A 25,155-nucleotide genomic window follows, 5' to 3' on the forward strand; every position below is an offset into this window, starting at 1 on the left:
CCCCAGCCCTGAGCAGGAGCTAAAGCCCTAGTTTAAAGCCTTACTCATTAGCTCATCAAGAATTAGCATATCCTCTCCAGATCTTACTACCTCACCCTTCTTTCACAAGATTCCCTGCACTCTGCCCAAAGTTTGGCTATAAGTCTCAGCATCTGCTTTGATACCCTGCAGGGTAGAGCCTTTCAGGGGACCTCTGTGGTAGGCTCCTGTCCTGCTCCCTGTTTTCTCTCTCTTCTGATGTCCAATCCTCTTTGCCTTTCTGAATGGGGATTGAGCATCTTAGCCAGAGTCCTCCTTCCTGATTAGCTTCTTTAGTTGTATAGATTTTAGTAGGTTTATCCTATATTATATGACTAATATCTACTTAAAAGTGAGTATATACCCTATGTGTCTTTCTGTTTCTGGGTTACCTCACTCAGGATGATCTTTTCCAGTTCCCACCATTTGCCTGCAAATATCATGATTTCCTTGTTTTTTATTGCTGAGTAGTATTCCATTGTGTAAATGTACCACAATTTCTGTATCCATTCCTCAACTGAGGGGTGCACAGGGGTCTTTTCTGAGACTGATATTCCAACCAAGGACCATTCATGAAGATAACCTAGAACCCCTGCACAGATGTAGCCCATGGCAGTTCAGTGTCCAAGTGGGTTCCATAGTAATGGGAACAGGGACTATCTATGACATGAACTGATTGGCCTGCTCTTTGATCACCTCACCTTGAGGGTGAGCAGCCTTACCAGGCCACAGAGGAAGACAATGCAGCCACTCCTGATGAGACCTGATAGACTAGAATCAGAAGGAAGGAGTGGAGGACCTTCCCTTCAGTGGACTTACTTGGTGAGGGGCATGGGTGGAGGAGGAGGGAGGGTAGGATTGGGAGGGGAGAAGGGAGGGAGCTACAGGGATGATACAAAGTGAATAAACTGTAATTAATAAAAAGAAAAAGAAATATTTTTTAAAAAAAGAATTAGCATATCAAGGCATAGACACAGAAAAGTCACAGACTTTGCCGTCAAATCTCAGCAGTGCTTACTGGCTAGTTGAGTAACCTTAAATGAATAGTTTCCCTCTTCTGAGCTCCAGCTTCTTCATCACTCACATTCATACCACCCCAAGGTTACTACTGTGTGGCTAAAACGAGTGATACTGCCAAGCACATGGTAACTATTCAATGAATAGTATCTATTATTACAATCTCTTAATGCTTTATTTTATTCCACATTTTCCTAATTCTTAATCATTTCTAATACACTCTTAAAACTGAAATTTGTACCATATAAGCTCTAAAAAATAAATGTAAAGTGGAAAAAAATAATGACCAAATAATAGGGTAAATAAGGAAGCTCCCTGGAAAATACATACCAGCTTCAACTGCAAACACATTTCCTCTTTCTGTTTTAGGCAGAAGTTCAGTACGTTCTTTATTGGTGACAGGAAATCTCTGAATTAGGCTCCTAACAGCATGTTTTGTATTATGAGTCAAATTACAGGTCATCATTGCATGAGCTGTTTCTGATCCATCTTTCTTCTTCACAGTTAGGTATCTATTTGCTCCCTTTCTGAATATTAATAGAAATCATTTATTTACTATATACAGTCAACTTGTTCACATATGACGTATGCCCACTAAGAAAATAAATCTTAAGTGAAACAATGAAAAAAATTCTTTGAGATATTAAAAGTAACCCACCAAAAATAAAGAAATAAAAATAAAGCAGTCACAAGATTATCTTTATTAAAATAGCAAAATACTACAAAACCAATTTTAAGTCACCAATAACAAAAGAAAAAAAACCTAAACTATCTATAAATGTTAAAAGTTGAATTTAGCAGACTTCATGGTGGGTGAAACATTACCAGGTTTTACTGGGAAGCATACACAGATGGAGGAAATCTGAACAAAAGAACCTAAACATACTGAAACGGTGATGGCTGACTGCTCATGTTAGTATGACCCACCTGATGCTTTGGGAGTGTGTTATGTTACATTTCCAGGAAGCCTGTTAAAAGAACCACTTTTACTAGCTGAACTAAAATTGTGTTAGATAGCATTGCCAGTAATTATTTCAAGCACTTAATTTATAAATAAAAAGATTTTTCCCAAGCTTATGACTATACTCCTCAACTCTGTAACAGCTCAAGTTCCTGGCTGGGTGCCTGTTTAATTAAAACAGAATAGACCATATCTTTTATGACTTCTGTAAGTCATAAAGCCAAGAGTCTCAGGTAAAATGTTATATACACAAGAAGTCCCAAAAATGTGCTCTGAAAGGTTTAATAGTTCATGCCTGCATTTAACCAAGTTGTACTTGTTAAGAATTCAGCTCTAAAAAGCATAGATTTACACTTTTGTGTGGGAATTCCAGCTTCATTGTTTGTTAGTGGTGAGAAATTATGAATAGTGGTAAATTATGAATAGCTCTAAGCCCAAGATAATACCTACTCTGAAGTAGGTATTCATATGATTAAGAAGTTAGACATAAATTATAGCATCAATCACAGAGCAGGTTTTAAATAATTAAAGCAAAATAAATAAATAAATAATAAATAAATAAATAATAAAAGCTAGTAAAGCAATCATTTCATAGTTACCCAAAATATTTCATAAATTTTCATTTGCTAATGTAATTCTCATAGAGAAATGAGCAACAGAATGACAAATTGTTAAAAATGACATTATCTTCTACTTTTCTGAATTTTCATTAAATATAATTCTGTCAATAATATCTTCTCCATAAGACCATAAAACTGGGGCCAGACTTGCTGCCAACCCCGACAAACTAAGTGAATCCACATGAGTGATGGAGGGAACCGACTGCTCCAAGTTTTCCTGACTACCACACATGTGCCATGGCATGTGTGCACGTTTGTGTCCTCACATGTATAAATGCATAAACGTAAAAAATACATGTAAAGAACACTGAACTCAGGGCTAAACTGTAGTTTTAGCTGTCTGACTTAGAAGGGCAGCTCTTACTTTACTACTATTTAAATTTCTGTCTGTTCCTTATAGAATACCAGAATGAACAATGAGTTCTCAATGTTATTATCTGCTTTCTAAGTACTCAGTAACGCCCTACATGATGAGATAAAAAAAACAATCTAAATTAGCTGGGTGTGGTGACGTAAGTGCGAGGTGAAAAGCTGAGAATCTTGGACTTCAAGGTCAGCCTGGGCTACCTGAGACTCTGAATCAAAAGAAAATAAAAAAATTAATCTGGTCGAAAACTTTATTTCCACAGTGAATTGGAATCACTAGAGTCCACACATGTCCTCTGTAGTAGGTTCTTTTGTGGTGTTCCACACCACCTGAAACTTTAGTTAGTAAAGGAGCAAATACCCATTCTCCTGTACCGTTCATTTCATAAAATCTTAACTACAGAGGGTGGAAATAATGTTGAAATGAAGTAAGCCTGGGAGAAGAGTCTGGAGGCTAGTGTTCATTCAGTAATAATCTTTCAGTTAATTAACTATATGATCAAAAGTAAATTGTATTAGTTCTATTAACACTGTATGCTGCTCGATAAAAATATCTCTAACACATCTATGAAATAAGATGCTTTAATTTTCTTTAAAAATTATCTTGAGAAGCTTTGTTATGTTTCACCTTCAACTGATTTTTTTCTCTGAAATTACTTATAATGAATATATACCAGACACTATGGTAGAGTTTGTGATTACAAAATTGAGTAAAACATATGACTCTTTCCTGAAGCCCACCACTAAACTAAGGTGTCACACTGAAACTCCTATAACACAGGCTACATTTGTGTGTAAAACTAATTCAACTTAAGCATTTCAAGTTTAAATTACCACTGAAATTTTTTCTGATATTTAGTAGACTAATAAGAAAACCTGACATGAATAATGGAGGTTATATTCACTTTTTTAAATGTTTAAACGTATTTTATGAATATGTATAAATTCAGTGGTTCAAGCGAAGGTCACTGGACAACCATTAGGAGTCCATTCTCTCCTTTGACCTACTCGAGGCTGGGTCTCACTTGTAATTTCTACCACTGTACAAACCACTGGCGCATTCTGCAGTCTCCTGCTACCATTTCACCATGGTAGGACATAGTTGTCAGTGTTTTAACCACAGACGCTTTACTTTTCTTTCTCTTCTCAACATGGTTCTGAGGACGGAATTCAGGTTGTCAGGCTTACACAACAAATGCTACCAGGTGAGCCATCTCTCTGGCCCTAACTTATTTTCTGCACCTGGAGATAAGGTGGGTTGGAGGTAGAAAAGCTGATCTTGGTACAGACCTAAATATATCTACATATACTATAATTAAGAAGTGCAGTCAAAACACATTTATCATTTTTGTATGAAATAATTTTGTAAAAATAAGAAAAGCTGTAAACTTACCCTTTACTTTTAGAAACTAAACCAAGAGACTGACTCAGCCGGTGAATAAAGGCTCTTTCCGTACTGGTCAAAGAAGAAGGAAATTCCATTTCTATGTAGAAAAAAAGGGTTCCACTTACAGACAATTATAGATATAAAATACAAAAAATACATGTAAGCATATAATCAAATTATACATTATGTAAAAAGCAGTAACTCATGTCTATTAGAATTCTGATATTAACTTTTAATATTTATTTAATCACAGTGCACGTGTGTGTGTGTGTGTGTGTGTGTGTGCGTGTGTGTCGGTGTGTGAATCATATGCATACAGTGCCCACAGGTCAGAAGAGGTATCAGATTCCCTGGAACTGAGTTATGGATGGTTTTAAGCCACCATTAGTTGCTGGGAATCAAACCTGGGTCTTTTGCAAGATCAGTCAGTGCTCTTAACAACTGAGCCATCTCTTCAGCCCAGAATTCTGATATTAATCTTTAAGCTACATATAAAACATAAATATGATAAAGGATTCTGAAACTCACCAAAAGATTACTCACCTGTCTGTGTTGAAATCTTACATTGATATAACTATGGACATATTCTTACTAATTTAACTTATTCCTGTCTTCCTTAACAAAACTGTATTTCCTTCAATAATGAGGTATGTTCAAGCATTATGAATATTCAAGCTGTTCTCAAAACTGTACAGGGCTCCTATTCGGTATTTCAGACTGGATTTGTTATAACATTTTGCCAAGGCTTTGTTTCTGTCAAATATATGTTTCAAAATCATTTTGGACCATAAGCCACATAAGTAAGGGGTCTCCTATTAGTTAGGCCAGCAAATCAAGATGAGCATTCAATACGTTACTGCAGACAGCACAGGTAAGCTCAGGACTGTAGTATGAGGCCGGTAGCCAACAGGCCTCTAACCTGATGAAGTGTGAAACACACAATGCCAAAACATTTTTAATTTGTGTTCGATTTGCTGCATCTAGAATTTCAATAAAGCCCTATATACTGCAAATGTTTTTACTTATCTATTCCATTTCCTTCCGCTCCTCGGAAGGTAACACCTTCTTTTCAATAATTTTGATAATGGTGATAGGGGCTTACCAAACTCCTAAAAAGAAAAAAATACTGACTTTAGCAGCGTAGGGTTGCAGAAAAGTACCTGGGAGAAGAACATTTTCCCACCTGGGAGCAGCCTAACCTTTCCACCTTCTGATGCCCGGCGACTGCTAACCCCATCGACCCACAAGGCATCCCACCCCACAACCAACAGTCGCGACAGGCGCAGGACGAGGCCCAGCCCTTGGTTCAAGCCCACCTCGGGGCGGGCCTGGGGGCGGGTGTCAGACAGCAAGGTCCCCGGTCAGAGCCTCACCTCGCTGGTCACCATATCGGAAGCGCTCCAGAGCGATGTTGACAGCGATCTTCACCTCCTCGTCGATACGAATGTCTTTGAGCCCCTTGGCCCGGCCACCGCCTCCAGGACCACACGAAGCGGGGCCGCCGCCGCCTCCGGTGCCGCCTCCGCCAGGAGCCGGCGGCCGCGGCGAGACGCTGCTCGGCCTGGACATGGCCCTGAGGAGAAGCTCGCTCCTCGTGGGAGCGGCCAGGCCTGCTGCCAGCGAGCAGTGACAGAGACAGAGAGCCCGTGAGGCCGCGGCCGACCTACCGCCTCCGCAGGTAGCGGGAAAGCTACGCTCAGCAGCGGTGGAAGGGAGAGCGCCCGCACCGCTGTAGCCCGGAGAAGCTTCGGGGCCGCGCGTGATGACGTCACCGAGGGCGCGACGCGCGTGACCCGAGAGCGCCCGGCTGGGCGGACGCTGCCTCGGGGAGTTCCGCGACTTTCCCGACCCCCCCCCCCCAGGGGTGATGCTGAGAGCCAAAGTCTCTCAACCAGTGTCATTTAATTGAGGACACATTATTCAATTGCCCCCTCCTTCATTTAATGCTTCACTCCTTTCTTCAGAAAGGCCTTGTTTCTGCCCAGCGTTAGATTCACAAACTCCAATGAAACAAGGGTTTGCCCGCCTTTGGGGTTCATGGTGTGGGAGCAGAGTAAGTACATTGAGTAGGCCAACTGGTTTAACTTTGGAGAACGAGTAACTTCTTGGCATATGCCTTTTAATCTGAGACACATTGAAAACTTGGTTATCCGAAATAGAACTTTTTTACCTGGCAACCCTAAACGGGTGTGAAGCCCCCCGTCCAAAAAAAAAAAAAGGTAAATGATTATGTGATAGTTATTAAGTTTGTAGTAACAGTCCTTCGGGGAGTCAGAACGAAAGCAATGAGGACAGTAATGTTTTTGTTGTAGTTTTGTTTTTTTGAGGCAAGATTAAATATAGAGGTAGGACCTTCTCAACAGCTGGGAAGATTATGAGACCTCCCATTGGCTCAAATAGAATCCAGCTAACATTTCTAATTCCAGTGTTTTAAATTGCTTCCATTCTGGTCTCACTATTGTCATTCTCGAGAGAGCAAACAATATGATCATTTTCCGTTTTCAAAATAGGAGCTAGGGAGTAGTAACATGCCTTTGTGTGCAGCCTTCTGGTTGCTCTCCACTGCAGCTGGAACACAGCAGAAATTTGTCACTATAACACTCAAGACCCTCAGTGATATGGCTTGTGCCAATGCTTCTACCCTCACATTGCTCAGAGGCACTTAATTCTGTTCTGTTGGGGTTTGCTTTGCTTGGGTGGTTTTTGTCTTGGAGAAGGCAGTCTTCCTCTGAGAATTCCACAAGGAGGCCTCTGAGTCATAATTTAGAATGGGATTCTGTCCCTTATGGAGACATGCTTTCTAATCTTCTGTTATCATTTGCCACATTTGAAAGTGTTTTTATTTGCTCTTGCCAAAAGTTCTAAGCTCCTAAGAACACAAACCTTATCTTGTTTGTCAGCCTTCTATACTTGCATACCCAGGTATTTTTCACATCTACAATTAGAATTGGCATCTCTGCTCTCAGAAAATACTCACTGATATCCTTGAGCTGCCTGTTTCTTAGATTGACTAGTAGGTACTAGAGATGGGCCTATAATACCCCTGTTGCCATCTAAAACAAGTAACTAGCTTTGAGAGTAGCCTAAGCTAATTTCCAGAAGATATATTATGAACATTGTTTTAATACATGAGAAAATATGCTACAGAAAACAATTCTCTCTTCACCACCACAGCCAACAACAACAAAACAGCATGATAACATATATAGGGAATTTGAGCAGAAAACCCTTTCAAATCAATCCCAGTTTAGGTTCTCTCAAGTCCATATTTTCACAGGTTGGATCCTTTGATGGATGGGATATTGCCCTAAGGACACCTTTCTTATAACTCAAAGTAACCTGCTAGACTTCTCTTTAAAGTTGTAGTCCTAACAGTTACAGCTGTTTTCCCCGCACATGCCTTACTTGCACCTTTACACTGGCTTACACTAACCAAACTTTACATTGTTCATATTTCGTTGTTCAGTCTCACTCTGTCACACACACGCTGGAGATCTCCAAGAGAGTGCTAAGTACCACAGCCTAAATGATATGCTGTCTTTAAATTTCATCCAAACAAATTAATCCATTTCTCTCTTTCTTTCTTTCTTTCTTTCTTTCTTTCTTCCTTTTTTTTTTTTTTTTACTTCAACTTCACTCAATTTTTTAGGCAGTAAGAAGCCAGATTCTTTGCCAGACAATACAAATGGTCTTTAGCCCAGTTCTTGACCAAATCCTTGCTCTCTTCTGAAACCTAAAATACCAGGCCTCTACTGTCACATTTCTCTTAACATTCTGATTTCTCAGACTCCTAGCAGCATTCTAGGTCTTCTCTAGCCTAAAGTGTGGAGGAATTTTAATTCAGAACATGGCTGCTCTGGCAAGAGATCACATTCAAAGACCTTCTAGGTCCGTGTGATCTGACTGGAATACAAACATGGCTTTAATCCAGGAGATAGAGACAAGCAGATCTGAGTTCAAGGACAGCCTGGTATAGAGCAAGTTTCAGGTAAAGAAAAGCTTAGGTCCAAGCCTGGTGGTACACACCTTCAATCCCAAACAATGAGGTAAAATTAGTTTGTAGAACAAAGCACCCATGGTTGAAAATGATGCCTAATTGAGTGGCAGAAAAGGTGACAAATCAGAGAAACACTTGACAGAATAGGATATGCCCAACTCTCACAAAAAGAAAAAGGAAAGGGAAGCTACTTAAGGGGCAATGCAAAGAAAGGAGCAGTTTTATTGGGAGAATTTTACAGAGACTGGTTGATGAGAAAACAAGCTAGACATGGGTAAAGGCAGCACAAGCTAGAGAATGAAGAGGAGCCAGAAGATTAGAGCAGATTTCTGGAGTTAGTGTGAGGCCAAGAGAGCATTTCAGGAACAGAGAGAAAAGCCAGATTGAATAAGTCAGCTGGGAGAGGAGTTTGAGCCAGAAAAGTTGAGTTGAACCAGCCAGGGCAGAGTTCAGTAAGAACAAGAAACAGTGAGCTTATTAAGCAGCAAGTCTCAGCCTGAAAATGTTCTAGGCCTAGGTTCAATTATAAGGAGGCTAGAAGCCTCCAGCACTCGACCTAGGTTAGCAAAAGGAGGCACTAAGCCTCCAAGGCAACAATTTAACAGGCAAATAAAAGTTTGTTTTACACTAAAGCTCCAAACTTTTTCACATCCTCACTTTGAAGACCTAAGAACTGAATGGTCGTGTTTACTATAAAGCAGCCTCACTCAATTGCAAATGACTGCGTTGCTTTTCTCATTTCTGCAATAAAATTACCGGCAAAAACAACTTGAGGAAGTAAGTGTGTATTTCAGCTCGAAGTTTGTGGGAACAAGTCCCTCATGTCAGAGGGAGGCGTAGTGTTGAGAACAGCTCTGCTTTTGTGACAGGAAGCAGCTTGTCACATTGTGTCCACAGTGAGGAAGCAGAGAGATGTAGAGGAATTTTAATCCAACAGCATGGCTGCTCTGGCAAGGGATCACATCCAAAGACCTAGATCTATGTGATCTGGCTAGAATACAGACATGCTTTTAGTAGGCACCTTTAATCCCAAACAATGAAAGTAAGGTTAGTTCACAAAAGGAAGCAGCAATGTTTGTAAGTGACTTCTAATTGAGGAGCAGACAGAGCGATGAAACAGAGAAAGATTTGACAGAATGAGTCAGAGATAGGATTTGCCCAGTTCTTACGAAAAGAGGACAAGAAAAAGAGCAGTGAGGGAGAGAGGAGTTTTGTGGGGTTTGTTTGTTTTTTTTTAACGGAGAATTTCTTACTGGGACAATTTTACAGAGACAGGCTGCAGTGAGAACAAGCTAGACACAGGAAAGATGGAACAAGCCAGAGAAGGAGAAGGAGCAAGAAGATTAAAACATATGGCCATAATTAGTTTGAGGCCAGGCAGAACAATTCAGTCAGAAGTGAGAGAAACCAATTTGATCAGTCAGCTTGGAAAGGAGTTTGGAGTAGAACAGCTGAGTTGAACCAGCCAGCGAGAGTTTAGGAAGAGCTAGAACTGCTTGGGAATGGCTCTCATCTCATCTGAAACAAACAAACAAACAAACAATTACAGAGAGGTGTGAATGCTGCCACTACACTCACTTTCTCCTTCTGTATAGTGTAGGGTCCAGGCCCATAGAACGCTACTGCCCACATTCAGGTGAGTCTTACCACTTCAATTAAATCTCTCTGGAAATGCCTTCACAGATGTGCCCAGAAGTTTGTCTCTTAGGTGAGGTTTGTAAAGCCTGTCAAGTTGATGGCCAAGATTAACCATCACACCACAAGAAAAGGCCTCTTCCATCTGTGCTCAGGAGTGTGGCAGAAGCAATATGGATCACTGACTACTTACTGTGTCTTAAGTCTCTCTTTTTTTTCTTTTTTCTTTCTTTATTCATTAATTTATTTGTTCATTTTACATCCCAATTGCTACCCCCCACTCCCTTCTCTCCTCCCAGTCGCATCCTCCTACTCCTTAACCCTAGACCCCCTCTTCTCCCTACCCCACCCCCAGGTACCAGCCTCCCCTGGCACATCAAGTCTCATCAGGACTAAGTGCCTTCTTTTTCACTGAGGCAAGACAAAGCAGTCCTGCTAGGGAAACAGGATCGAGAGGGAGGCAATACAGACACAGCCCCTGTTCTAATTGTTACTGGACCCACTTGAGGACAATCAGTCCATCAGCTTCATATGTGCAAGGGGCCTAGGACCACCAGTCCATGTATGTTGTTTGGTTGATGGCTCAGTCTCTCTGGGCCCCAATGGGCCCAGGTAAGTTGGCTATGTAGGTCTAGGTCTTCTTGTGATGTCCTTGACCCCTCCAGGTCCCTCAATTCTTTCTCTAACTCTTCCACAAAACTCCCTTAGTTCTGCCTAATGTTTGGCTGTGGATCTCTGCATCTATTTCCGTTATCAGCTAGATGAAGCCTCTCAGATGACAGTTATGATAGGTTCCTATCTGCAAGGATGGAAGAATATCATTAATAGTGTCAAGGGCTGGGTCTCTCCCATGGGGTGGATCTCAAGTTGGGGCAGTCATTGATTGGGCATTCCCTCACTTTCTCTGTTCCATCTTTTATCTCTGCACATCTTGTAGGCAGGACAGACTTAGGGTTGAGAGTTTTGTGGGTAGGCTAGTGTACTCCTCCCTCCACTGGAAGTCCTACCTGGCTACAGGAAGTAATCACTTCAGTTTCAGTATCCACCTCCTGCTAGGCTTCTTAGGCTGGGGTCATTACCATTTCTTCCCAGGAGCCTCCCCATCCCAGGTCCCAAGCTTGTCCCAGAGATAGCCCAACACCAGTCTCCCTTCTCTCCCCAAGCTCTCTCACCCCTGATCCCTGCTCTACCCACACTTGATTTCCTCCGCTGTTCCTTTCTCCACCTCCTCAACCAGTTTTCTCTCTCCCTCCACTTCTCATGTCTATTATTTCCCCTTCTTAGTGGGATTCTTGCATCCTCCCTTGAGCTCTTCTTGTTACTTAGCTTCTTTGGGCCTGCGGGCTGTAACACGGTTCTCCTGTACTTTTAATAAGATATTCTAGCTCTGCTTATCAGTTACATGCAGCATGTGGGTGGAGACATTCAGTGTGCAGTTTTACGCGTTATTTAACTTACATGATCATGAGGTAAAACATTTGGACCTGATTAAAGCACTGTGACTCAACAAAAGATCTTGGTTTCAGTGACTAAATAGAACTTTAGATTTACAGAATATGTGTATTCTATATGAAGTAAGAAGTCAAAATTATAGCAATCTTATTTAAGTATTTAAATTTTCTTTATAATTCTAAAATCAAGCAAAAGCTTGGTTCATAAACTAGAGGTCAGCTTTATGAAAACTGAAGAACTGAAGAAAGTAGAAACAAAGAACAAAAACAATTGCATTATAATGCAAAAAAAAGGAGGGACACAACACTAGAAAACTTACTTATTTGCATGCAGTTACTTCAGCTTATTTTGTTGCCATTTATTTTGTTGAGACAAGGTCTTACTCTATAAAACAGGCTAGCCTCAAACTCAGTCTTTTTGTCTTAACCTTCCAAGTGCTGGGCTTGTAGACATGGCTAGCTTCTGTTGTTTTCTCTTGTTTTGCTTATTAATTGAAGTGATTTAGGAGTAGCGACTAAAGTAGCTGAAACCAGCCTGCCTGGAAAATGTGTTGGCCAGCTCACTCCCCACATCTGCTTTCCCTTCCCCTTCTTGCTCTCCCTCCTTCTCCTTCTCTTCCCTCTTTCACTTTTTCTCCCTCTCTCATAATTTTTCAGAAAACCAGAGGACAACTTAGTTTCACTTTGGTGGCATATAACTTCATCTGGTTATCTTTCTGATTTACTGCATTCTGGTACAGGAACTTAGTTTAAAACATGTTTTTATTTTAATTTGGCATTATGAATCATGTAAAAAAAATTGCAGTGCTCACTAATGAGTGCATTCATTGTCTTTTAAACATTATATTAATGCCTGCTCTCTTGAAGTTCTCTGTAAGCCACATGGCTAAGTGCTATCCATTGGAATATTGCTTGGAGTAATATACACTGCTTCTGGGCTTTGTCTAAGCCCTTCCATCATTCCTCCATTTTCTGCTTTCCTGGTCTGCTGGAAGTTCTTAGACAATGATAAATATACTATATAGAAATGTCTTGGCTTCCATGATGATTATGATAGAGTCTTCTTAACAACCTGGTTTGATATGAGTAAGAAATAATACTTGATTGTGGGAGCCACTGAGATTGTTGGGAATGTTTGTTTATAGCACTGTGGCAATTGCTTTAAGAATTTCTGATGAATCACACTTCATTGTACTCATATACTTTATACTTACAGTGACTCTGTCCTTCAGCTATGAACTTACCTTTCACCATCATGACATCAATGAATGGAGGTTTAAATGATATTTTGTGCATTCATACTTACATTTACTGTGAGGCATTCTGTTTCCACCATGTAAAGAAGCTGAGGCTAGCCTGCAAAGGCTTATAGACATACCATTAGTCAACATCAATGGTTAGATATGTAAAAGAAAATATATTGGAAAAATATAGCCTCCAACAAATTGCAGAGAGAGGAAGGGGCCCTGCAGCCACATGTATGACCCAAAGAAAGATCAAAAGGCTCACCTTACCACACATCCCAAGTTTTTTCCTACAGAATTCATGAACAAATAAAATGCATGTTGCACTGAGCAATAAGTTTTAGGTTTCATTTGTTATACAACAATAGTTTTTTACTCTGGGCAGTGGACATGCCTGAAATTCCAGCACTGGAAGACAGGAGAATCAAGAGTTCAAGACCATCTTCAGCTACATAAAGAGTTTGAGGCCAGACAATACTTCATTAAATCTTGTATTTAAAAATTAATATGCTCTGACAATTATAGAGAGATACAGATAATGGTTATTTTGTCCAGAATCAACTGAACCAAGAAAACTGACTGGAACAGCTCCAGTTTCTGTTTAGCTGCCTAAGCAATGGTGGTATCAACACTTTGACTTACAAACAACTCGTGATCTACCAGCATGCTATAGCAGAAATTTCTGTAAGTACTCCAGAGGATTCTTGTCTGTCTATGAAATTAGCCTGTTTTAGTAATGGATTCTTAAGATGAAACCACTCTGCTTCTGTTACTGCTGGTACAGCTGTTTCCTTCCACCCTTTGTCTCTTTATCACCACATTTTCTACTCCCACACACCTTCTTGTTTAGATAGGTCATTTGGGGTCTTTTATTTCAAGAATTGTTGTCATAAGTTGGTTTTGGCTCCCTAAAACTCGAAGGAGAAAGATCACATACTAGTAAGTAAGTGAGTTACTAAAAAAAGGATCCTGATATATCAGCAACACAACAACACCAAAAATTTTGGATGACTTGGAAGTCACAAAGTCAAAGTAGAGCCTATAAGAAAATGCTGCTGTTATGGTTTGGGTATGTGTTAGATAGCCATAATGGCAGGAGCAGAAAACTGAGAGGTCACATGTCAACCACATACAGGAAGGAGAGGAAGACAGAGAAGGAAGTGGTGGCAATGCTATAATCCCTCAAAGACTACACCCAGTGATGCACTTCCTCTAACAAAGCTCCTCCTAAAGGTTTGATAATTTCCCAAACAGTGCTACCACCTGGGAACCAAGTTTTCAAATACATGAGCCTAGGGGGACGTTTTGTTTTGTTTTGTTTTGTTTTGTTTTGTTTTCATTCTAACCACAATAAGGTAGGGGGAGAATTGAGCATACATGTGGATTCTCTGTTTATTGCCATGTGATTATCTCCATTGCCTAAGGACTCAGCTATGTAGAATACCCTACCTAAATTTGGTCCCTTGGCCCTAGACCATACCTTTGAGCCAAAAGAAATCTCTTTTCTTTATAATGTACCCAGTTTTTCTGTCATGTAGTAGGAATAGGAAATGGACTGAAACAGATGGTCTCCTAAGTAGAGTAGTAGAAAGAATAGTGATAGGATATGTGGAGACAAGTGGGACTCATTGTGGTAAATATCAGTAGAGGGGTCTAGAATTGGCAGAGGCAGATACCAGGGCTGGAATGAGTCTTGTAGATGGGAATAAGCAATGAGTGACTTAACATTGACTGAAACAGACAGCAAAGATTCAGAAACGCACTATCTAATGCCTTGAAGGTCATAACTCCTCTAGAAGGTAGATGCAAAGTTACAGCTAAACGACCCTGAAATAATCTCAGATTAAGTCAATTAAAATCTATTTAAATCTGACTAAGTTTTTCTCATTGTCCAATGTTGAATTAACTGTAAAACCACCTCTAACTCTATCATTTGATACATGTATAATGATAGACACATCAAATGTATATGTTATTGATTTACATGAATTTTTACCAACTATTCTCTGTAGCAATTAACCTAAAGTTACACATTAATAAATCAGCCACAAGGTGGTAGTAGAAAGCTGTCTTTTGCCTGCAATCCCTTTTTACATCATTAATTTTCACTAGAGCTTCCGTTCACTATTTTAGCAGTAACTGTAAAATAAATAAATAAATTTTAAAAATCAGGATATCCACAATTTGATAAAGCAATACATATTTAACACTATAAAACTATATTATGCAGAAGATGCTGTAAACTAGTTCATGTTCTTCTTCTTTTTCTTATGCACTACCATGTCATAGAAAACCTAATCATCATTCAAAATAGCAAAAACTAGTGTATTCCACACAGATAAAAAAAATGCTTACAGACATGGTCTCTTATATTTTGCACTTAAGCACTGAAATAATTCTTTTACAGAATGTAATTAAAAATATAAATTACCCTTAAACTGTATTCTGAACACTAAAAACCCAGCCCCAAAAATGAATCCAACTTGGTAGGAAAGGCATAGCAGTACTTGTCATCTCCTTCAAGTGAAGGCTGAGGAGAAAAATAAGGCTATCTCTTCCTTTAGGAGTTCTTGCTTTTTTTTCCCCTTTTATTTGCTTTTCTTTTTAATGTGATGTGGCATTAAAGAGATACACATTAAAGGGAGGAAGGAATAGGGAAAATCACACATGAAAAACTTTCTATGCAAAATGGTTCTGTGTAAGAGAAAGCACCATGTACAAAATGGGAAAACTGCTGCTTGGGCTTTGCATGTGATGTTGGAGCAGAGGTCTTTTCATGATTTCCTTCCCTGGAATGAGCTTGGTCCTTCACCGAGTATGGTTACATCCTAGGCTCCTTACAAGATATACTACTTAGCTAGGGATGATTTAAACTCAGCTAACATCAACCATCTGCCAGGTAATTCACAGCTAGCCAAACACAACAGAGTAGAGATGGAGAGGTCTGTAGAGCACTAAAGTGGTGCTGATGTGTATCCATGCACATTCAGCCCACTCCAAGTGTCCCCTACGGTGTTTGCTGCAGAAGAAGAAAGTTGGCTGCTTTCAAAGCACTGTTGCTCTTGAAGAGGTCCTGGGTTTGATTCCCAGCACCCACATGATGGCTAACAAGTATTTGTAATACCTTTTATTTGTTACTTTTCTACTGCTGTGATAAAACACCATGACCAAGGAAACTTGTAGATAAAATTATTTGAACTTACAGTTCCAGAGAGTTAGAGTCCATGAAATCAGAATGAAGGCATGGCGGTAGGAAGAGAAAATTGAGGAACCACATCTTGTTCTGCAAAATGAAGCAAACAGAACACACTAGAGATGGTACCAGGCTTTGAAACCTCAAGATCCATGTCCAGCGACACACTTCTTCCAACAACGGCACACCTCCTAAACTTACCCAAACAGTGCTATGAATTGGGGACATGTTTATACGCCTGAGACTATGGAAACATTTCATTCAAGCCACAATACTCTAATTCCAGAGAGCACCCTCTTTTGATACATGTAGGCAAAATGCCCGCACACGTTAAGTTTTAAAAGAACAGAAAACACTTCAAAAGAGAGCGCCTGATAATATCTGATTCAAACAATAAAAGTCCTGAAAATGGAATACACAAACAGGTCTAGTTTCCATATATAAATTTGACTAGGCTCTTTCCAGTAATGCTATTGTGGTTTATAAAATAATTTACAAAATCCCTTGAAATAAGTGATAGAAACTCTGTTTTACAGACATGTACCCCAAATCAGTCTAGGCAGGATATATTTTGAAAACTATTTGAATTCAAAATTGTCAACCAAGGGGAGTTTTTTGATGGTTGTCAATGAGAGAAGAAACATTTATTGTTTGATGTTTAGTGTACATGCAGCTCAATGTATGTATGTGGGCAGGGGGTCTAGGTTGCTAATAGGCTTCTACATGCATTGCTAGAATAGGGGTATTTGTTCGTGGTGCATGCAGGTAATGTATGTACTATGATGTATGCAAATATATATGATATTTATATGATGATGTATGCATTTTTGTATATGTATGATGAGTGTGTGTACGTGTGTGTGTGTGTGTGTGTGTGTGTGTGTGTGTATGTGTGTGTGATGTATGCAGAGTTTGGCTGTGCCAATTGCCAAGTAGCCTGAGTCAGCTCTCTGGGAGTGAGGTGACTCAAGACCCATTAGTGTAGGAGGGAAACAATGAGTATCAGGTGGGACCCAAAGATCTGCAGTCATGATAAAGACTAAAATTCTTCTCTCACGAAACTTCCTCTTTAAAGATTCTACAAGAAGGGTTTGGAGTATAGTGTCATGGTAGGCAGAGCACATGCTTATCATAGAAGAATCTTGGGCGCACCAATTCAACATTTTTAAAAAGTAGTAGGAGTTAGGGAGATGCCTCAGTGGTTAAGATTCCTGTGGTTCTTACAGGGAACCTGAAATCAGTTCTGAGAACGCATGCATCAGCTCTCACCCATCCGTAACCCCACTTCTAGAAACTGCGATTCCCTCTTCTGCTCTCTGTGGACACATAGTACACACACATACATGCAGACATACATCCATATGAAACAAAAGTACATTTTTAATGTAAAAGAAATAATCCTTCAGGGAAAGAAAAGCTTCACAAAATCCAGGAATATTTCTACCCCAATCTGAAGTGGACCCACATGGCTTATGGGTAGACTCTAGGGAGATGCACTAAGAAGAACTAAATGCTCTTCCTTGAGGAAAGGACTTGTGTTTTGGCTGCTAGGAGTGCTGTCAGGAGGTCCGTTTGCCTTTCCCTCCTTGGGAAAGTCACCATGCTACGAAGACACCCTTCCTGCACTGTAAATATGCTGTTTCAGGGATCTCTGGCAAGTGATCAGTTGAGGCATCAGTTTTGTAAAGGCCTAACCATTCTGTGTCAGGGAAGGACAACCTGGTAGACTGGACAGATCGGTGCAATCTCAGCATCTCCATCCTAATTCCTGGAATCTATTAAAATGTCCATGTGGCAAAATTGCAGATAGAATCAGAGTTGCTAATTGGCAGATATGCTAATTCTCAGGAATGGGTGCTCTTAGGCTTACACCATAGTACAGCTCCTCTCTTTACCTCATCCTGCTTTCTATGCTTTTCCACATAGGTTGGAGAACTCAAGAAACTAAAGGTGTCTTGTACCTGAAACTCTGCCTTGATTTTGACTGGTGGTTATGAGCTCAACTCCAGCTGCTTTCTTTACTGGCCAAAAACACTTATATAGCCTATTTGGATTGTGTAATATCTTCTACCTCCCACATAATGGAAAAGTGTTTTAAAAACTGTCTAAAAAGATGGTAAAAGAATATTCCACTACCTAGCATTAAGGAAGCTTCGAAGGCTGTCAGTCATTTGTAATAAGAACTCCATAATCGATGACTGGCTCTTTGGTCTCCCCACCCCCGAAGGGAGGAGCAGTCCTGTTAGGCCACAGAGGAGGGCTTTGCAGCCAGTCCTGAAGATACCTGATAAAACAGGATCAGATGAATGGGGAGGAGGTCCCCCCCATCAGTGGACTTGGAAAGGGGCACGGTGGAGATGAGGGAGGGAGGGAGGGAGGGACTGGGAGGGAATGAGGGATCAGGACACGGCTGGGATACAGAGTTAATAAAATGTAACTGATAAAAAAAAATAAAATTAAAAAAAAAAAAGAAAAAAAAAAGAACTCCATAAAAGCTGATTTAGTTTCTTTAACTTTGCCTCGGGATTTTCTCTCAGAAGTTTGCAGCCTCATTTAATAACAAGTAACACTAAGGGGTAAGGGAGGCAGGGAGACAGCTCACAATTTCACCATAAGATTCTTCTTTACAAACTTTGTGCTTCAGGCTAAGAAAGCTCAGGAAGAATGAAGTGACTTCTGGAAGAGAATGGGGATTTAGCAGGGTTTATAAAAAACACTGTGAAGAGAAGGTGGGAAGCTGACTCCAGGGAGTATGTAGTCCTAATGTGTTTAAGAGTCTGGAAGCATGAGCAGGTCATAATTAGGTCTTCAAAGTGCTTTGCTTGCTTCCTTTAACTGGTGACTTTAGATGAATGAGACCATGTATCTTGCCATGCGTATAATAAGGTACACTGAAATGCACTACATAAATATGAGAATCCAGAAGAATCTAAGAATAAAAACAAAACCAGAGAAAGAATAGGAATTTGAGCTATGCACTGATGTCAGATAAATACATAGAGCCTTTGGAATTATGACATGAACAGCACTGTTAGAGTTATCACCATGGCTAGTGCTCCCATTCCAAGTTCCTACCTTATATCTATCATCTTTATATATATATGGCATCTCCATTTCAGAATCTTGCAAATACCATCTTCTCCCATAACTTTTCAGTGTAAATCTCACATGCTTTATATCAACTCGGAAACAAATTCTTCTCTGAAAAGTTGAACCTGTTTGTTTAGCCATTTATAAGTTACCCAAGCATGGGGAAATGGCATTTAGAAAATTTGTCAAGATTGTTTTTCAGAGTATTCAGATTTAATCCAAAAATATTTAAATGTAAATCTCAAGAGCTAATGTACAGATTCTCTAACAAGAAAAACATTATTGTCTTAGAAATATTAGTTTATATTTAAATCTCTACTTTCTGTAGACATGGAGTTATAGAAAATCCCACTCAAGTCTTAGAAAAATCTTTGGGTTTCCAGGCCCCTTTATATGTTTTTAAACTTAGGAAAAAATTCTTCTAAATCTCAAAACACATCACAGTGGGTTTGAGGGCCGTGGTGGTTTGAATAGGTGTGTGTGGCCCCCATAGACTCCTGTGCTTGAATGCTTGGCCCACAGGGAGTGGCGTTATTAAGAGGTGTGGCCTTGCTGAGGAAGTGTGTCACTGTGGGGGTGGGCTTTGAGATCTCCTATGCTCAAGCTATGCCCCGTGTGGCACACAGTCTCCTGCTGCTGCGTGCAAACCAACATGTCGAACATTCAGCTTTTCCAGCATCATGTCTGCCTGCACCCTGCCATGCTCCCCACCACGCTGATCATGAACTAAACCTCTGAAACTGTAGGCCAGCACCAAATTAAATGTTTTCCTTTGTAAGAGTTGCCTTGGTCATGGTGTCTTTTCACAGCTATAAAAACCCAAATTAATACAAGGGCAAATAACAACTGTTTTGATAGCAAATGTTTTATTCTATGAAAGTAGAAACATTAGAATGTTTAATTTTATACAGTATAAGCATGGGCTTGCACTAGAAATATTGCTGATGTTGGTAGCACCTTTTAGGCAAATATTATTGAGTATGTTTGCAAATTTTTTCTAAAGATACATTCCATATTAGTGAAATGTGCTGTCTTTATTATCAAAGTGTTAAATGAGACAAAGAAAGAGACATCTTTAAATACCATCTGGCTGCCCCGATTCTCAAAAGTTGTCCTTTGATTATCAGCTGTGCTGATGTATTGAGGCCAAGTTCTGACCACTGATAGTGATGCACAGGACCCCTTTGCTGTTTGGGCCTACACCCTTTTGCAGAGGCAAAACTTTTTAAAAGATTTGTTTTTTGCTTGTAAGTTTGAGTGTTTTACTTACACGTTATCAACATGCATTGTGTGCATGGTTGGTGCCCACAGAAGCCAGACGAAGGAACTAGATACCCTGGAACTGCATTTGAGAATGGTTGCAAGCTGCCATGTCCATGCTTAGAAACAAACTTGAGTCCTCTGCAAGAACAGCAAGTCCTCTCAGCCACTGAGCCATCTGTTCAGTCCAGAAGCAGAACTCTGCCTTGCTCAAGTTTTGGATCATATGGTTACTTATTTGCGAACCTAGACTCATTTCTAACACATCCATTGTCAGGTTACAAGTGCTCCAAAATACCTGAAATGCTCAGAACTGAAAAGAACTAAAGTAGGAATAGACAAATGGGATAAAATAAAAGAGAAAAAGAGCAAAGACCCTTTCCTGCTGACTCTGTAAACAGTCCCAAGATAGATGGACTTGCTCTAACAACCTAGTGCTGAACAAACACATCACCCTGAACTTCAGTGATTTAAAACCCCAGCAGCCCTTTTATGGTTATCATTGGAGCTCTGGGGTATTGGCTGAGCTCTGCTAGGCTCTGGTTTGCTTATGGATTTGCAATATTTAGAGAAAGCATCATACCTCCCTCATGTCTGGCTCCAGGTCAGAGAAGGCTCAGACAGCTGGAGGCTGTGTGACATCTCTTTTGTTTTTGCAGTTTTCTTTGCATGTATTCTCCAGCACAGCAGCTTCTGGTAGCCAAACTTCTTTCAGAGCAGATTGTAGCATCCAAGGTTCTTGTCCCAAAAGAGGGCCATTTTAAAGCTAGCTTCAGAAGTCAAGGCAGTTAAAAGTCCCGGCCAGGTTCAAGAGGAGACAGCATACTCCACCTTCTGGTGAGACGGGCACCAAAGTATCTGTGGACATGTTTTTAAACCACCACAGGACTGTACACACCTCTGACAGAACGCCTGAAAGAGAATAATGAATTCTTCTCTAAACCACAAATTGTTTCATTGTGGTTCCTTTGCCTTTTGCTATGATAGGTTAGTGTGGTGTTTAAGGGCTCCTCATCTGAAGCCATGATTGCCCAGGCTTGTCTCTGTGCTGACACAGGCTTGGAACCTGGGCTAAGTCTCAGTACCACAGGAGTCCTGCCTGCAAATCAGGATTAGTATGCCTCGAGTTCGCAGCTGAAGCTAGGTGTCCTTCGTTATGCACTATCTCCTTTACCTTCAAGATAACCAGGTAACTTAATCCTAAAGGCAGGGATTTTCTGGATCAAGTGAGACGATACACGTTCATTGCAGATGTCGTTAAAGCAGTTGGGATAAAGTCTAGTGCAGTCAGCCAGCCAGCAGAGCACTGTTCCCAGAAACCAACCCAACGGGCAGATAGCCCCACTGACAAGCAGATTGCTCCAGTGGAAGACAGATATGGGCCGAGTTGAGTTGCTTGTCAGATGTAAACATTAAAATGCCAGCCCTCCTGGGTCTCATTCCAGGCGATGGAGTCAGAATCCAGCATGTTCTGGAAAGTAGGAGCGCATTCAGGGTTTTGAGCCTGCAACAAGGCACTCCTATTCCCCCAATCCTCACTCCCTCCCACCCACCCACCCACCCACTCACTCCCGCGGGAAGAAAAAAATCCCCTACTCTGCGCACTAGTGCCAGGAAAACACCCGCCTTCTGCCTGAACAAGTGTCAGGAGCCCAGAGCCTTCTCTGGGGTCCAGGTAGGCACCCCGGGCTCTCTGATTACCAGAGCCACCCTCGCTCCTTAGGTGCCACTTGAGCGACTCAGGGACCCCATCTTCCTAGCTCCGGCAAAACCCGGAGAGGTGGATTCGGTGGCCGGGAGCACCCCAGCGGCCACTGGGCATGCTCCATCGTCGGGCAAGTTCGGGGCTGTCAGCGGTTGTGAGCGGTGCAGGTCTGGCTGTTCCTCCCCAGGGCGGGTGCGCGATGGCGGCAGCGAGCGCCTGCAACAGCAGCGCTGGCAGCAGCGACACGTCCAGCACGGGGGAGGAGGAGCGCATGCGGCGACTCTTCCAGACGTGCGACGGTGACGGCGACGGCTACATCAGCAGGTAGGCGACCCTCGACCCAACTCCAGCAAGTTGCTAGCCCCGCTCTCAAGGAAAGTTGGCCTGGTTCCGGGCTTGGGGCCCGCTCTGGCTGCCTTCGGGAGGTATCTGTCAGTCCCAGGTAGGAGGCGCTGCACCCCTGAGGCTGCTCAGACACCGCAGGCGCCAGCGCACGGTGGTGGACAGGTGGGCGACCCCGTCAGTGGCAGACACCCACACGAAAACAGCTTAGGAAAAAAGTACACGAATCCCAAACTTAATAGTCAGAGAGAGAACATACTGCCCTGGGGTACAGGAAGTCACCAGGAGTAAACTAGAGTTTGAAAATGAGTCTAGAATGTAGACTTCTTGCTCCCCTCAATACTCGGAGGTGTGCCACTGCAGGAGCCTCGAGTCTCCATTACAGTGTTCGCTTCCAGACCCAGGTCCGTGGTACAGCTTTAGCCTATAGCACTGGGCCAAATGATGAGTACTGCCCAAACTTGTAAGCCTTAGAAGCGAAAGATGAAGTACGCAATCGCAAAGTTGCAGTGTGCTTTTATGAAAGATTGACATCTGGGAACGAAGAAGTAAGCGCTGAATTCTGAATTGCCTTCAACAAAACAGGCAGTCTAACTTTTGTATACTGTTTGTTTAGGCTACGTCTTGGGGATGCTAAATATCCACTCTGAAAATCTGAGGTTGCTTGCTGTTTGTCCTTGCCTACATAGAGGAAACAAGAAGCAAGGAATACTTCCTAAGTTATTGAAAAGCTTTCTGAAATAGGTCATTTAACCTGCAACAGTTTGGCAGGTACAAAAATCATCATTTACCTGAGACTTTATTCAACTATCAATCCTGATGAATTTTTATTATTTTTCCAAAGTTTCATTGAGAAATACTAGAAACAAAATATGGAATAATTCTGTTCTGAAATGAAAACAGCGCATAATTCTGATAGAGGGTTTTTTTTGGGTTTTGTTTGTTATTAGCTTGATTTCAGTGTTGTTATTTTTTAAGTTTGTTTTAGTCTGTGGTTTGTGGGTTTGCCTAAGTGAAAGGCCATTTTCTCATTGTAATAATAATGAAAGCAATCTACATTCAAGCTGAAATGAAAAGGAATTTAATTTCACACAAGCAAGAGTGAATGTAGTAAATTAGCAACATTCTTATCTTTCCTTTCCTAATTTGCCTATTAATACATTGCTTTATCTGAAGTACACTCAGCCCTATAAATGCTCGTTTTAGTTTCAATAATATATGTATTTAACCTAGAGAGGAATGGATTCTCTAAACAAAATCTGAGGACTTTGTTTTGAAGACTGAAAATTTCTCCTTTTATTAAACATGAAAGTTAGAGTTTCTACACTGATACCTTAACATTGCCTCCGGGCTGTCAGCGTGCAGCTTCGTTCCTTCTTTCTTTCTCCGCACGCGTCCTCACATAGAGCACCCATAGTTACCTCACAGCCCTAGCTCCAGCTTCACCCCCATGTTCTAGAGGACAATGTAAAAGAGAGTTGAAGTATGTCGTGCCTACATCACTATAACAAGACTTACCCAAATATCTTAGTGTTCAAATTACAAACTTTTTGCCACCTCTATTTGCAACAGTGTGTGAGGGAAATTGTAATTTGATGAGGAACAATGCTCCCTGAACAAAATCTGAGTTCTGTCACTAAGAGCAAGCAGTACTATTGGATGGGCACGCATTGACTATGTGGGCTCTAGGCCTCTACCTAGCTCTTATCCTAAACTGGAGTGTCTGGCAAGTAGTGAGGGTGAATGTCAGGGAGGTAAAAGATGGGACTTCATGCCATCAAAGTTCTCTTGGCCTTGTCTTCTCCGTTAGGAGAATGATTTGGCTAAGTGAAGAGTCCCAGAATTGGTGATTCTGACAAGGAGCTTATAAACTGTCAAAGGGATGTGGAAGCACCCTCATTCAGTAGCTGAGATGGTCCATGAAACTATTAAGCTTCCTATCCTGGAACAGTATAGAATCCGAGTTGTGCAGTGACACCACAGTGGGCGCTCTTCTAGTACATTTTATTAGCTTTGTAATGGCTTAAGCCTGTGTTTCACAACAGTGAATTCTGGATTCCACGTATAATATTACAGAAAGTAGTAGGAGCTAGGTCTTGTCTTTTCACATCAATGAAAAGCAGTGAGAAGCTGCTTCTCTCTCTCTCTCTCTCTCTCTCTCTCTCTCTTTCTCTCTCTGTGTGTGTGTATGTGTGTGTGTGGTGTGCATATGTAGCTGTTCATGTCATTGTATGCATATGTGTGTTTTCATGTACATGGGAACCAGAGGTTGACGTAATGTTTCTTGTTTAATCCCTGTCCACCTTATTTACTTTATAGCTTTTTATTTTATTACTTTTATCTATATAAGTGTCTGTGTGTGAGTACGTGCACATGAGTTCAAGTGCCCACAGAAGCTGAGGTGTTAGATCTCTACTAAAGTTGGAGTTACACAATTGTGAGCAACCTGACATGGGTGCTGGGAGTTAAACTGCCGTCCTCTGGAAGAGGGGTATATGTTCTTAGCACCCGAGCCTTTTCTCTGGCCCCTCCTGTTTATTATTTTTTTTTTCAATGCAGTTTATTCAGAAACCTTGAACAATCCTCGGACCCTGGGGAAAGCCAGCCCACAGCTTAAATAGCCTCTGGGTAGCCAACCCAGGCGTGCCACGTGGGCAATGCAGATAGGTCCACATACATGGAAGCAAGCCAGATCCTCAGCCTTAGCCAAATGTGGAATTGTTCGTGACAGAGAGCACTCACCATCGGGAAGGTGGAAGGCAGAAACCAGCTCCATCTTTAAGGCACAGCATTCTGCAGCTCTCTCCTCCTGTTTATTTTTGAGGCAGAGTCTTTCACTGACCCTAGCACTCATTAATTTACAAAGCTG

At 41.2% G+C, this 25,155-nt stretch overlaps 2 protein-coding genes across 3 annotated transcripts in view; one reads left to right on the top strand and one right to left on the bottom strand.

Moving 5' to 3' along the window:
* Ythdc2 (YTH N6-methyladenosine RNA binding protein C2) overlaps nucleotides 1-6,128 on the bottom strand; it is a 64,154-nt gene extending 58,026 nt beyond the window's left edge. Inside the window, exons 1-3 of the mRNA XM_060377310.1 lie at nucleotides 5,743-6,128; nucleotides 4,376-4,466; nucleotides 1,366-1,562 (exon numbers count right to left, since the gene is read on the bottom strand). Of these exons, the coding sequence (XP_060233293.1) occupies nucleotides 1,366-1,562; nucleotides 4,376-4,466; nucleotides 5,743-5,938 (484 nt within the window). The 5' untranslated portion in view covers nucleotides 5,939-6,128. The remainder of the gene's footprint in view (nucleotides 1-1,365; nucleotides 1,563-4,375; nucleotides 4,467-5,742) is intronic.
* A 15,984-nt stretch (nucleotides 6,129-22,112) lies between these two features.
* Nucleotides 22,113-25,155, top strand: part of Mcc (MCC regulator of WNT signaling pathway) — a 350,991-nt gene continuing 347,948 nt past the window's right edge. For both annotated transcript variants that reach the window (XM_060377311.1, XM_060377312.1), the window contains exon 1: nucleotides 22,113-22,268. In XM_060377311.1, coding sequence (XP_060233294.1) covers nucleotides 22,144-22,268 — 125 coding nt within the window. In that variant the 5' untranslated portion in view covers nucleotides 22,113-22,143. The remainder of the gene's footprint in view (nucleotides 22,269-25,155) is intronic.

The sequence above is a fragment of the Meriones unguiculatus genome, chromosome 2 (genome assembly GCF_030254825.1).
Source record: "Meriones unguiculatus strain TT.TT164.6M chromosome 2, Bangor_MerUng_6.1, whole genome shotgun sequence".
Lineage (NCBI taxonomy): Eukaryota > Metazoa > Chordata > Mammalia > Rodentia > Muridae > Meriones > Meriones unguiculatus.